We start from the raw sequence: 15329 nt of genomic DNA on the forward strand, positions 1-15329 counted from the left end.
TGCTTGCATGTGTGTAACACTGCAAATAATAGTCTCACTGCTCAAAAGAGAGACCTGAAACTAGTAGGGAACGGTGAAACCAAAACTGCCAAAATACTTTAAAAGGTGGAAATCACTCACTGACAATGTAAAGATGTAAAATGATCAGCAAGAAAAAATAAATTTCTGGAATCTAATGACACCTGGAGGGTCCCCAGAGATCTATTTAATAACAGTAAACCAAGGAAAGAAGATCAGCATAAAACAAGCCTGCTCCCTTCCAGCTGGCTATAGAGGCATGTGTTATACATCTCTATTGCAGAGAAAAATGACTGTCAGCCAAATCTCAACAAGAAAAAAAGGGGAGGGGGAGAGGGGGAGGAGGAGGAAGAGAGAGAAGGAAAAGTGAAAAAAAAATTTAAAAAACAAGGTAAAATTGTAAATTCTGCAGCATCTTGGCAAGATAACAATATTGGAGTTCAAATAAATTCATGTGATTACATCTGAACTGAGCAGAACAATCCACAACTCTTAAAATACTGTTGCAGTTCTACTAGTAAGAGCACTGGCTTACACCACAGCTCACGTTTCCAAGGTTATATCTACAACTGCAGGAATTATGTGCCTATTAAAAAGCATCTGTCAAAAGTGAATCCTAGAACAAGTTCAGCACCAAGAGAGAACTGGTGACCGCATTGCCAAGGTATGGAGTAAAATCGGTTCATTTTCCTACCATTACACACACTTGTGGGCTGAAGTGAAACTGCCAAGAAACACACAAATTAATCTTGAGTTGGAAATCTTACACGGACTATTACACAACCTTTATTATTCCCTAGAAAGAGTAATCTCAGAGGAGACAGGAAGATAAAGGTAGGGAAAAAAGGAGACAGCCATCCCTCTTTGCAGTCAGAAAGTTAAGTAGTGCAGGAACTAGAGAAGACAATGCTTGTTTCTATTACCCTGCAGGGGTTCTGCAAGTCATACTTTTCAAGAGACCTGAAATATAAAGTGTCTACCTCCATGGGCTGCAGGGGGACAGCCTGCCTCACCAAGGTCTTCCCCACAGTCTGCAGGGGAAACTCTACTCCAGAGACTGAAGCACCTCTTCCTCCTCCACTCACATTCGAGTCTGCAGGGCTGTTTCTCTCACATAATTTCACTCCTCTCTCCAGAATGCAGTTGCCCTGGGATTTTTTTCCTCCTTCTTAAATACATTATCCCAGAGGCACTACCACCATCACTGATGGGCTTGGCCCTGGCCAGCAGTGGGTCCATCTTGGAGCTGGCCGGCATTCACTCTGCTGAACATGGAGGAAGCTTCTGGCAACTTCTCACAGAAGCCACCACTGCAGCTCCTCTGCTACCAAATCCTTACTAAGCGAACACAATAAAGATCTACTAAGCTAGTAGGAAAAATGCATAATGTCCTGTTTCCACTGTCTTTAGGTAAAATAAAAGCATCATTTTTCTAGCAAAGAAAACATCTCCCAGATGAGCATGACTCAAAAATGTGCTGAGATCACTTTCTTTCCTTTTAATTTGAAACAGAACACGAACAAAGCTTGAATTTAGAGGCTTTCAATCCCTCAGAGGTCAGGTAGAACAGGAAACAATTATGATGCATCTTCTAGAAACAATTATAAATCTAAAACAACTTATCTAGCTAACATCACACTGAAGGTTGAAGGAAGGCAGGAAGAATTCCCTACTGATGCCTGCAAATTTACACGCTACACTAGAGACTTTAGAAGTCATAGTGGTATAAATTGAAAAGAATTGGTACCACTTCATTACATAGATGCAATTACAACACAACAGTTTCATGACTGTTTATCCATCTACCAACTACAACAGGCCAGATACAGCAACTCGGATGTTACCGAAATGTGGAATGCAATCCATTGTTTTTCCATTTGCCAACAACCACTTAAACATCTACACAAAAAAGATTTACCTAAAAATGCAGAGGTTCTGTCCCAAGCCCTCCAAAATGAAAAATTCAGCAGCCAAAATTCATTTCTATAGTGACTTTCTTTAACACCAGATTGAAGCAATCATGATCTAAACTGGGAACTTTTTTTCAAGGACACCAGTCAGCAAAGGACTGCCAGCAAAGCTCTGAGGTTGAGCCCTGCCCCCTGCACTACCCCTCCTCCCTCCCCTTTTTCATTTCAGGTTCTTCTACTTCTCTCTTGGAAACAAACTGCTATTACAGTCAAGAGAATTCTCTCTCTTTAACCACTTTTAAATCAGACTGCAAAAAGCAAGGGAATGTGCCAACAAGGAATGATCACCATAGACACACACAAGTTTTGTATATCCCTGGAAATAATGATTTTAGGAACATGGGAAAGTTGCAGAAAAATTAAGAATTAGAAGACCTTAAGAAGGAGTTTTATTCCCTTCATCTGGGAAGCACAAAGAGAAGGTTTTATTTTAAGGTGAATAGTGTCAGCATGTGCGCTTTTTATACCTGGTACACATAAAATCTTCAATGCATTCTACCATGTCACATAAAAAATAAACCCACAACAGAGAGCCCTTTTCCTGACAGGTTAACCATGCATAAACTACAGGACGTAAGATTTTAATGCCTATGACTTAGCTTGCCAATGAAAGCTAAAGAAATATGAAAAAGAGTCTCTGCTATGCCTCAAGTAACAAATGAACAAATAAACAGGCCTGTTCAAAACGTCAAGTGTCCGTCCCTGCAACCACACAACCCTCCATGCAATAAAGCAACATGTATGTGGGTAAAAGGGCAAATTATATTTACAACCACCTCGAAAGAATTGTAGAAGTTAGGAGTGCAATACATGATACAGGAAACCTGAACTGCACTTCTCCCTGCATTGTCCAGTTATCTGCCATGTCGTTAAAAGGGACACAATTAAGCTCCTGAATCCACGCAGGTATCAATTACATCCAATGTTTGTGGAAAGGCAAAAAATGCAGCCAAAGCATCACCGACTGGCATGAGGTGTGTGTTTATGATATCTTTGTCTCTACTGAAATTGACTACTTACCAAGAAATCCAAATTATGCTAACACCTGTCTGGTTTTATAAAGCCCATTCCTTGGGAAACCCGCAGTTCAGTACTGATTTCAGACATCTGTCTAATATTTACGTCTTAAGAACAACAACAAAAAAAGGTAAATAGTTAAAAATACTAAAAACACTAGTATTTTTAAAAAAATCCTAGGATCTCATAGAGACAATTTGTTTGTGAACCGTTTTTTACAATATACCACATGAATTTTCAGCTTTCTAGTTTTCTTCAACATGCTGTACCAAATGCAAGTGTATCACCAGACTGTAAACATAATAGTCATGCTTTAAATTTAACAAAAGTTATAGAAAGGAGTCAAAATAATCGGTATTTACAGCTGATTGTTCTGACTTCCTAAATCAAATTGTGATGGCGATCCATTGTTTTGTTTGTTTTTGATAGAGAAAATGAGTCCAGAAAAAAGAAGTTACATAGGATAAATTCTTTCCACTGAAAAAGAACAGTTTTCCCACTGAACTGCACAGATCAGCAATCACAATCACATCTAGTCTTAAGAAACCTATGTCAAAACTATTTTAACCAATAAAATGGTTAAAATACATGCAAACCAGTATGTTTACTAAAAAGAAAGAATGAGAGTAATAGTAGTAAAGCATTTATCTGCTCTTCATACATAATCAGTATCTATACTATATTCATTTTTTGGAAACAATTAGGTGACATACTACGTGCACTTAAAAAAAAATCTACAAAAATAAAGATTTTGTACTCACAGTAAATATTCGCCTGCCAGTCCGATCAAAAGTTACACAGTATACAGAAGATAAGTGTCCTAAAATTCGTTTGTGCATCTTCATATGTTGATAGACTGCAGTTGGCACAAGGCGTTCAAGTCTGTATTTTCCATTTAGTTTTCTTGAAAACAGGGTATCCACTACCAAATGGGGAAAGAAAAAAGAGACAGCATTTATATTGCGCTCATAAACTAAAATATTTGAACAGGATGGAAAGTTTATTTCAACATTGGACCACTTGCCATATGAACAGCTTACTATAGTAATTCTCTCCTTTTGCCCTAGTTAGAGAAAAATACATACCAAAGTAGCCTATGACACAGACATGACAAAAGTACCAAACTGCAAGGCAGAGTGTAAAGATCCAGTACAACTTTCAACTTTAAGTGCCCAAAACATATGCTTCTCACTTTATACCTCGTGTAAGAAATTTAGAAGGACTGAGGCAGCTTCCATGAAGGAGTAACCTACCTCAAATGTAACAAGCATAAAAGCTTACATGTAGCTATTAACTGAAGGTCAGCACAAATTCAGATCTTCTCCAAGGCAACCTTTTACTGAGATCTACTCAATCATTTATCCACCACTTGTAAGACAATCAGTAGATTTTTTTTAAGAATCCTGCTACCCACTACAGCTAAACAAACACACATACGCAAAACAATACCCAAACAAAAATTTACATATGAATATATCAAATCTTACAGAAATTTCTGATTTTGAGTAACAAAACCTTGTTCAAAGAGCTTGGGATTTTTTTCAAGTTTAAAAGTTAACAAGGTCCAGGAACAAGAACTCACTTTAAATAAATGAAAATCTTCCATCAAGAAATTCAGTGAAAAAAATAAAGCTCAGTGTAATTAATTTTAAACTGTTACTCATGCAACGATAAAGGAACAAAGTATAATACTTCTATGCATGGATACCTAGACATTAGTCACACCCCATATCGTCACTGGATCAAAGAATGGCAATGGTAATACCTGTTATATTCTACAGAACTATGACAAGGCAGGTAATATAACATTAGAACACAAGAATGGTGTTGGAAGGTTGGAAGCAAGAGTGGAAGAGATCACGGTGGGTCATCCAGTCCAACCTCCCTGCTCAAGCATGGTCATCCTAGAGCATATGGCACAGGATTGCATCATGACAGTTCTTCAATAGCTCCAGTGAGGGAGACACTACAACCTCTCTGGGCAATCTGTTCCAGTGTGCAGTCACTCACACAGTAAAGAAGTCCTTCCTCGTGTTCAGGTAGAACTTTCTGCACATCAGCTTCTGCCCATTGCTTCATATCTTATTGCTTGGCATCACCAAGAAGAGCCTGGCTCCATCCTCTTTACATCCTCCCTTCAGATACTCATATACATTGATAAGGTCCCCCTCTCAGTTGTCTCTTCTTAAGGATAAACAGACCCAACTCTCTCAGCCTTTCCTCATAAGAGAGATGCTCTAGATCCTTAAAAACCATCTTCATAGCCCTCTGCTGGACCAGCTCCAGGAGCTGCATGTCTCTCTTGTACTGAGGAGCCCAGAAACAGACACAGCACTCAAGACGAGACCTCACTCTGGCTGAGTAGAGGGGCAGGATCATCTCCCTCAACCTGCTGGCAATGCTATTCCTAATGTACCCTGGGATACCACTGGCCTTCTTGGCCACAAGGGCACACTGCTGGCTCATGGACAACTTGCTCCCTAGTATCAACTGCGAAACAGCTACAAACCTCCTGCATCACCTAGGTTTGGCCCAGATCAACATAGCAGTGGTTCATGAACCAGCACAGATGAAACTACATGAAATACACAATTTTTTACAGCTGGATTGTAGCTACTCTGTAAGAACCAAAAGCTTCTTGTGGTATGGCCAAGTGTCAAGCCCATTAGCCTCAGGCCAAAAGAACATCCCTGAAGCATTTCACTTAACTGCCAGCGTAGCCCAAGGATTCAAGGAAGTTTTCCTAGTTCAAGAAGCTATGTGAAGGAGTGGAATCATTAGTCGTAGAGCAGAGCACTTTTAGTCATTGTCACACTACATTTTAAGGCTCTATTACATCTTCCCCTTCCCCTCATACTAGGAAAAGATGCAATTGCGTTTGGTTTATGACAGTTTTTCCTTGACAACAGTCTACTTCAGAACAGCAGGAAACCAAAATTAGTTCAGGCACAAGATAAATTCAGTTTCAGAATCTGACAAATCACTCAACAGTTTAAACAAAAAACAAAACAAAACAAAAAAAAAAAAAAAAAAAAACCACAAAACCAAATAAGAAACACCCCCCCTCAAAAAAAAAACAAAACAAAACAAACAACAAACCAGACACCAACAAACCAAAACCAACAAACAAAACCCAAATACACATAAACAAACAGAATAAGTTTTTTTTTCCTCCAGAGTACAGGTAAAAATTAAAAATAGCTGCGTCAAAATTTCCTGCAGCCAAACAATAAAATTGATTTTTCTGGTGCAAGCTAAGATGAGAAAGGTTACCAACTGTTAATAACGCCTTTGTACAGATTACAGGCCTTGGTTGTATAACAATTGTTACACATATCTAGCATCAATGTTTGTCAGGTCTTACGCAGTCTCCAATCTATTTAGCTTGATTTTAACTGCATTTGGACAATAAGTACATTTAGAAGCCTCTGTGACAGGAAATCTAATATATCTCTCTTGTTTTAGCCATATTAACACTTTTCTGTCTTTACTTGGCCTCGCACAAATGAGTATGAACACGGTGTTAATCACAGGAAGAGTGAAAAGGTATAAGCAGTTAAATAGTTGTCACAAACTATACATCAGGGAGGGAAGGAAAATGATACTTGATCCCAGGAGGGGTTAGAGAATGCTGGTTGGGGCTTACAGTGAGTCAACCAACATAAAGGGAAGTGCTGGAGAATGAAGAAAATAACAGAATAGAGATTGCTTGCTCCTTGTTGGAAAGGTATTGAGGAGTGGACACTGCATTGAAAAAATTCCTATCCAAGGTCTGGCTGACCAAGGAAATTAATATTAACCTAGTTTTACATGCCCACCTACTGCTTACCCATGACTCTGCTTTAAAAATAAATACATAAAATTGAAAACAAACAAAAAAGCTGATGTTATTAAGTGGTTGTTGCAAAACACAGTACAATAAACCACCACTTACTTCCAAATGATATTTTGGTTTCAAAATCAGGATTCTTCATATTTAATAATGAAGGTAACTTATCAGTAAAAACCAATGTCTGAGAAAGATGCAAATTTGTTGACATTTTGAACATATAAAGAAAACTTTGCCACAAGTTATATTATTTTAAGATGCTATCAATTTTTTACCAGCTGGTTCCAAATAAAACGTAGTTGCTTCTAGTTTTGAGTAACCAGGCTCATCTTCATACAACATGACCAGCCTCAAAGACTGAAATCGTCTACTATCACAGAAGCACTGAATGGCTGAGGAGGGAAGGAGGCTATAGAGATCATCTTTTCTAAGATTAGGGTCAGTGAGAGCAGTGCTGTGTCCAGTCCAGTTTTGAATACCTCCAAGGAAGGACACTTCTCTCTGGGAAGCCTGTATCAGAGCTCTGATCACCCCCAAAACCTGTTTTCTTATGTTTAAATTGAAGTTCCTCTATTTCAGCTTTGGTTCATGACCTCTGTCCTGTCAGGATGCACCAATGAGAAGAGTCTGGCTCCACCTTCATCACATGCTCCCTTTCAAGTATTTATAACCATTGATAATACCCACCGCCACCCCACCCCCAACATGCTTTCTCTTCTCAAGGCTAAACAATCCCAGGTCTTTGGCTTCTCCCTGTATGACAGATACCTCCATCCCCCTTCATCATCTTCCTGGTCCTTTGCTAGACTAGCTACAGTCTGCCCACATCTGTCTTTTCCTGAGGAGCTGGACCCCACACTCCAGGTATGATCAAATGAGTAGAGGGGAAGGAACATCCCAGACCTAATGGCAATGTACTGCCTCCAGCAGCCCAGGATGCTGCTTGAGTTTTGTGCAAGGGCACATGGTGTCTGACATGTTCAACACCAGGACAGCCAGACAGTTCTCTACAAAGCTGCTTTCCAGTCGGTCAACCCCCAGTGTTCACTGGTGCATGAGGTTATTCCTCTGTAAGGGTAGAACCTTTGCCCTTCTCTTTGTGAAACTTCATCCGATTCCTGCTGACCCATTTCTCCACCCTGTCAAGGTCCTCCTCAATCAGTCACTCCTTCTAGTTTTGCACTGTTAGCAAAACTTAGTGTTTCATCATCCAATGAAGCTGTTGAACAATACTGGCTCTAGTACCAACCTCTGGAGTGACTGGCTCTCATGTCAGTTGCTGGAATTCATCCTGGTGATCACAGCCCTTTGATCCTAGCACTTCTGCCCGTATCTTTTCAGTTTGTCAGTGAGAATGTTATGGGAGTCGGTTCAGAAAGCCTTGTTGAAGTCAGGATAAATAACATTCATTAATGTCCCCTCATCCTCCAAGCCACTGATCTCATTTAAAAGGATATTGGGCTAGTCAAGCATGACTTTTTCACAGATCAATGCCAACAACTCTTAAATGTGTACTGGTTTTCTTTTTTTTTTTGTTTTTTTTTGTACTTTGGCTTCCAGGAATATTTGCTTCATCACTTGCCCAAGGACTGAGATGAGGAGGATCTACCTCTAGTTCCACAGAGATTCCTTCTTGTCCTACTTCAGGTCTCCTGCCCCATTTTGCAGCAGGACCTACTGCTCCTTCTACTGCTGAAAGACCTGTAAAAACCCTCTTCACAACCACTCACCAGATTTAATGCCAGAAGAACTCAAACTTCTGTTACTTCAGAAACACAGAATGCTTGAAGTTGGAAGGGACCTCTGAAAATCTAGTCTAACCCTTCTTTGAAAGACAGGTCAAATAAAAATTGCTCAGGATCTTTTACTAGAGTTAAAAAAAAAAAAAGTAAGTGGGGTAGAGTAAGAAACATGTCCTTCTTGACCCAAAGGCTCTAACCTTAAGCTCTAAAGCTAAGAGCGTAGATTCCTTTTTTTATAAAGGCAACTCAGGGACCCAAACTGTGAATGAAGAGCTTGGCTCTTAAAACTTAATAAAACAGTACTATGTTTTTTAAAATCTTTCTTCTACTGTCACAATTCACTGCTGCCAACAACCTTAATCTGAAAACCACATGTCAAAGAGTTAAAAGCAGCTTATTTGTTTGGCTTCTCTAGGAAGAATGTAAAACTCACCTCTAGGAAGAATGTAAAATTCAAAAGTGAAGCAGTGGGAGTTTTCAGTGGAACTTACAAAAGACTGTAGATTTTCTCCCACTCAAAAGGCATGCAACAGGCACCAACTGAATGCCTTCAAAGTTTCAGTGTCTCTAACTCACTCACCACCCAAAATAGAACAAGCAGCTCAAAGAAAAACAGCAATTTGTTAAAAGGAAAATGAATTTGGGGGTCTGAAAGATATGGCAGTATTATCCATGCTTATTTTTTCCCCTTGGCTTTCTTATTTTAATTTTACTAAAGTAACTGATTCTATCACCTTATTTACATGGTCTTATCCTTGAATGTGAAATGCCTTAAAGATGGAGGATAGTAATCTTCCTTATCCACTAGTCAGTTTGTGCCAAGTATAAGTTACATTTTTAAAAAGCATACACAATCTTTCATTTTCTTCCTTTCTTGAGTTGTATTAAATAATGGAGGTTCTGTTCTGAAGACCAGAGTCCACTTCCTTTCTCCTTTCATTCACACTAAAATAGAACAAGATTCAGAAGAATCCTGGAAGGACACCCAAAAAATATACCTCACTTACAACTCTTACCCTTATTGAATCAAGTTTCATTAACTTCAGAGGTTAGACAGTCCTCTAATGAATACTGAGGGATTTAGAGCTGTTAAAAATAATAGTAAAGAAGAGACTGCTAGACAACTCCTTTCACTCTCCAAGATAGTAAGACTGAACATATCAAGCATTCAGTTCTGGGCTGTTGAGAAGTTTTTTTTCTCCCCTTCTTCAAAGATGTTCAAGACCCAAAAAAATCAGTTTGAATTGACTTTACCTTCCTCCCATTTCTCTGTTGAGCTTCTGAACTCTATGCAGCACTCTAAGCCTCTCGGCTTATAGATGACTGTCAACCAAGTAATGTAGTTAAGCTAGTTATTCAATCAAGCCAGAACTTGTCCCTGGGCCTATCATGAAGGTAAAAGTACACAGACTCGAAAATGGAGTATTTCTGAAAATACAAAAAATCCTATATACATCTCAAACTTCACGTATAAAATAATTTGCTTGATGAAAGTAACTGCCAACCCTTATTAGTTCAGAATGGTAAGAGCTGAGATATTTCAAAAGGTAGAAGGCAAAAACAAATTAAAGCAATACAGTCTCAAGCATTTCCAAACTTCCCAGACTTCAATGAAATTCCATTTGCTTTTACTATATATTTATTCCATTGGTATTTTACTCAAAGTTCCATAAGCCTTCTACAGCTCATTTTTTCTTGCATAACAACATGTCATCTACTTTAGTATAATTCACTTTAGACTTGAATAAACATATATAACAAGATGTTACTCTTACATAGATCTTTTAACATAAAGGCAGTCTTTTCCTTAATTTTTTTTACTGTAGTTAACAGAATAATACAGTTACACAAAGTACTCTTAGATTAGCTTTTAGGTCTAAAGTATTTACTATTTTTGTAAAAATAGACATCTACACTGCTTTCAGAACCTTGCATTCTCTTTACAGCCAAAACAGCAGCGTCATTTAAAAAAACAGAAAAAAGTGTAAAATGCTCAGAACCTTTCTTGAGGTAGATTACTCTGCAAAACCATGAAATATTGTTTTTGAAAGGCAGATATTTTCACTGGTCAGGAAAAACATTCTTCACTGTCTGTGGCAAAAAGCCAGTCGCACTCAGGTCCTCGCACTTGACAACTGAATTCTGAGCTCAAAGCTCTTCAGGGTTTATGCTTAGGTTCTTTTCTTTTTCAGCAGTTCCTGAAGATTACTGGGAAAATTACTGGGAAAATTAAAGGGAAAAAGAGTTCTTTTTCCCTTTCTGCATCCAAGAAGACAAAACTAAATGAATATTTCTGTATGTTGACTGAAATGTGCATTAAGTTTTCCTGCACAACATAAAAGGATTTCAGTGTCTTTTCTGCTCCTCAAACATTAGTAGGTTATCCACCTGAAATACATACAGCCTGAAAAATAATATGTTCTAATTATTTTTTTTCTTTCTGTTGAGCAAATACATAAAGAACAGACTTCCCATCATATTGCCCACACTGTGGGAACACTGGAAGTTATTTAAAGAAACAGAAAAAATGTCTCATTTAATTTATAAAAGAAGTGCCATTCTAGTTCCTCATTTCATTGACAGATCAGAGTAGAATACGACAAACCAAACTCAAATGCTTCAACACGCAGCTCTGAACCAAATATCCCAAAAATCCAAATACACTTCAGTTGAAAACATTCAGTTACCAGCACTTATCTCAATGTTTGGAAAAGGAAATTACTGGTCATGAAAAAAGTGGTATGTTGAAATAACTGTAATTCTGCAAATATTCAGTGCTCTGCAAAGGATTCAATAAAAATAACACTTATTTTAAAAGCTTGACTTGTTCTTCTCAAAAAACAGTCTGAAAGTTATTTTTCTTAACATTTAATTTCACTACCACAGCAACTCTACCCTTTTTTGAACTCCAGCTACCATGGACCTCATACACTGGTCTTTTTCCCTTTAAAAAGTACACACCAGCTGCTACATACTGCAAGTTACAGTAAAATGCAAAACAGTCCTTATCAATTCTGATTCCTACAACATATTTTAAAATGTATTTGCAAGTAAAAGAAAAGCTAAACAACCACTAAAGGAATCTTAGCTATGAGAAAGCTCAGTCCTACAGTCATCTTGCAGAAATAGCTGCTATTTCAGTCCAAGATTTTTCAAGTTTACAATAATCATGCCATTGCACAACCACTCAAGAGGGGGATTATTCAATTCAGCAACAAGCATTTTCTCCCACACATCTAGAGCACAACACAGAAAAAGCTCTCTACATGAATACCAAAATAGCAGCTCTAAACAAAACCATATTGAATGGATGCAGGTGCTACATTAGAGGGAACCACTTCTGACCAGTATATGTACCAGGTGAGGAGGTTCTGAAAACTCAGCTCTAAAAACCAAGCAAAACCACGTTTCTCTTTCTATATTCCAAACATTTACAAAATATCATGGAAAGCATGCAACTTGTGCTTTAAAATGGCAATACTACTAGGACACTAAATACTCTGCCATCTGACTAAAGCAAAATTGGTTGTGCTCAACTTAAGAGCATAGCTGTAGCATGGTTCTGCTTCAGCTGTTAGGACAGAACTACAATTCTCTGAATAAAGTGTAATGGTGAGTATTTTGAGATTTCATTTTGAGTTCCTTCAACATTAGAAAAAAATATAAATAGCACAAATTAAGCTCCCTCAATTATATATTTTATGTTTTACATATCTATCTAAATTCATTAAAAACTTATACCAACAGCCTCCAAAAGGAGTTTAGAGATTGAAAAATTGTAATGGCAAGTTACCACATTAAAAATGTCTCTGTTCCTCATAGCACTTGGCTATATATTTACACATACATTTACACATTGTTACTATATAGTATATATACACCTTGTATGCATTGTTACATAGTTATATAGTAGTTCCCCATTATAACCAGAGTCTTATCTTTTTTGCCAAGACAGAAACCTTTGTCTTTGCAGAAGCTGCTGCACCTCATCCAAAGCAAATCAACTGGATATTCTCTGTCCACTTTCATCCACCACTGCACATCTATCTGCAACTGCCATTTTGGTAAAAAACACTCCCGTTTTGGTGTAATCCACACTAACAATTTGGTCTTAATCAGATTTTCTCCCTTCCCTGGACATCAACAGAGAAAGATGAAAAGACAAGTGATTTTGCACACTTTTCTATTCATGATTAAGAGAAATGGGGTGGTCTTTAAATCTCCTAAAATATCACAAGTCTTGATCCTTCTAGCAACTAAACAAACATGTATCTTGGTTCTTAAAAGGTGAAAATCTAACAAGCATGTTTTAGGGACCATATGAGAGCTTAAAAATAACCATAATACCACTGACCTTCAGCTTTCAGTTTTTCAACAGTACAGACAGCACATGCACACTTCACCATACAGCACAGCAAAGCAAACTAAAGCACAGCTACAAAATTACTGAACGGACCAGAGAGCAAAAAGAATAACTTCTGCAAGACTCAAAGGAAACCAGTTGACATGACTTTCTCTCCCTAACAATGGGTGCAGGCCTTGCTGTCCTACAGTACTAATTATTTATCTACTGGCAGCTTTATTACATCTTTAAGAAAGAGAGTTTTATTTTTATGTATTCACTGTTTGAATGTATTTTATTCAATTTTATACTTCAAAGACAAAATTAGCTTTAGAGCAGAACTGGTATATGAATTTACAATAAATATGGCAACACAATCTTAATAAAAACACTAAAAGTAAGGTACGTGACACAAATAAGGACAGAACTATTACTTGGCTCTCATCATCACAATCATCAATCCCCCTGGGAGTCAGGTATTATAATAGCAAAGCCAGAATAAAAGTGAACTTACCTATACTAGGTGGACTGCCATAATTTACAGGGGACTCCGGAGGCCTTCCACAATGTAGTGCAGCAAGAGCAGATCCCTTCCATACAACATGTTTGCAACCTGTTTGCAACAAAAAAAGATTTAGGTAAATGCTTTTTTTTTTTTTAAAGAAAACCACAGGAAACCCACGAAGTACCAAGAACTCTCAAAGTTCCCATAAAATTTTCATACTTTTGTTTGTACGAAGCAAAGACTGTCTGCCAGCTCCTAATAACGTCTGCACTCCAGGGACACTTTGTGGAATTTCTTGCTCTAGAAGTGGTCCAAGTCGATGGCATATTTGAAGCAAGTGATCAGGTGCCAAGTGTCTGTAATATTTCACCTATTACATCAAAGAGCAAACAAAACATTTGATAAACAACACAATATTTTTTATGCATTACTAGTTTAATCTTTTTTCCCCAAACTGTTACACAAATTTGTAAGAAAATTATAGGATATTAGGGATAAAAACAAATTATGACCTTAAAGTATAATAATTCATTCCAGCTGGTCCTAATTAATTCTTCTATTCAGCACATGTCACTTTGTACAGAGAACTGTTGGTATTTACTACTTTCTGACTTTAAATCACAGTTGCTCATACACAAATAAGCTCCCATATAATCACAAAAAGAGTATATACGCAACATTATATTTAAGTAGTGGCCCGTTCAATTTAAATTACTGTAAGATAAAGATGGGACAAAGATTGTAAAAACAGCAACATTTACAGAATTCTTGCAAGATTCACAAATACCAAATAAATAACAGAGCTTTGTAGAAGAAAATGCAAAACCACTCTGCCTCAGTTCACCTAAGTTACAACATCTTGTTGAAGCTCCACAACTGGATTTAATCATTTATTTTACATCTAAAACTTTTTAACAAAAATGTTGGCTTAAGTAATTCAACTCTAAAATTCTTTACGTGGTCCCTACTATACTACAAAGATTACGAACTTTTGTAACAGTCCATAATTTTAAACTGCAAAGTACCAAAAGAAGTTCCTATTATCAGCAACAGAACTTCTCACTACTTGATTATAACCAGTATTAATGACCTCCCAGACAAAACCAGTCCATTCTTTTGAACTACTAGAATTCTAAATCAGAAAACTGTCTTATATAACAAGGGGAAAAACAGTTTTGAAATTTATGTGACAACAATAAAATTCTACTAACATAAGGCTTTTGCTGAAGAAATAGCATTTTTTAGATGCATAGCTATTGTCAGCTCAGACTACAACAAAAAAAAATTTAAAATAATAAATTAAGAGGGAGAATACATTCAATTTTCTTCAGTTCTTGTGCAAGATCTGGCGTGTAATAGTTTTGTCCTTCACACAGCCTGAAATACATCTTCACAGCTCTACTTCACAGAAAAAAAAAAAAAGAAACACTGCAGTAAAAGCTTACGATGTTTCGTTATCCTGCAACTAGAAGAGGGCGTGACAGACATTTGGGCACAATGATGCTTCTGTATTATGCCAAATTACCAGGTATATACCTCATTCTTCCTCAAATGTGCTCCTATCTTCCTGACACACCATAACAGTCTCAAGTATTCTAGCAGTTTGTTAATATAAAGAGTGCTGATCTCTGAAACTGAGGCTCTGGAAAAGCCTTGCTTACACTAGTAATTCCCACCACCAGCACCACCACAACCTTATGGTGAAGGAGGAAAAGTTTTCTCTCTCCTGTTGTGGTCTAACCCTACCACAGCTCAGCCCCACGAAGACACTTGCTCATTGCCACCACAGTGAAATGGGGGAGAAAATCAGATGGTTTGAGATAAAGACAGTTTAATAGGTAAAGCAAAAGCTGCATGGCAGAGCAAAATAAGAATTCATTCACTCCTTCCCATCGGTGGGTAAACG

The 15329-nt window shown here is 37.6% G+C and overlaps 1 protein-coding gene across 2 annotated transcripts in view; it reads right to left on the reverse strand.

Annotated features, from left to right (window-relative positions):
• Positions 1-15329, reverse strand: part of PHIP (pleckstrin homology domain interacting protein) — a 106658-nt gene that overhangs the window by 81814 nt on the left and 9515 nt on the right. For both annotated transcript variants that reach the window (XR_001876488.1, XM_017825359.1), the window contains exons 5-7: positions 13643-13793; positions 13433-13531; positions 3767-3927 (exon numbers count right to left, since the gene is read on the reverse strand). Coding sequence is in view for 1 of the 2 variants with exons in the window: in XM_017825359.1 (XP_017680848.1) it covers positions 3767-3927; positions 13433-13531; positions 13643-13793 (411 nt within the window). In the remaining variant the exon portion in view is untranslated. The remainder of the gene's footprint in view (positions 1-3766; positions 3928-13432; positions 13532-13642; positions 13794-15329) is intronic.

This window comes from Lepidothrix coronata, unplaced genomic scaffold (genome assembly GCF_001604755.1).
Source record: "Lepidothrix coronata isolate B3197 unplaced genomic scaffold, Lepidothrix_coronata-1.0 Scaffold4, whole genome shotgun sequence".
NCBI classification, from domain to species: Eukaryota; Metazoa; Chordata; class Aves; order Passeriformes; family Pipridae; genus Lepidothrix; species Lepidothrix coronata.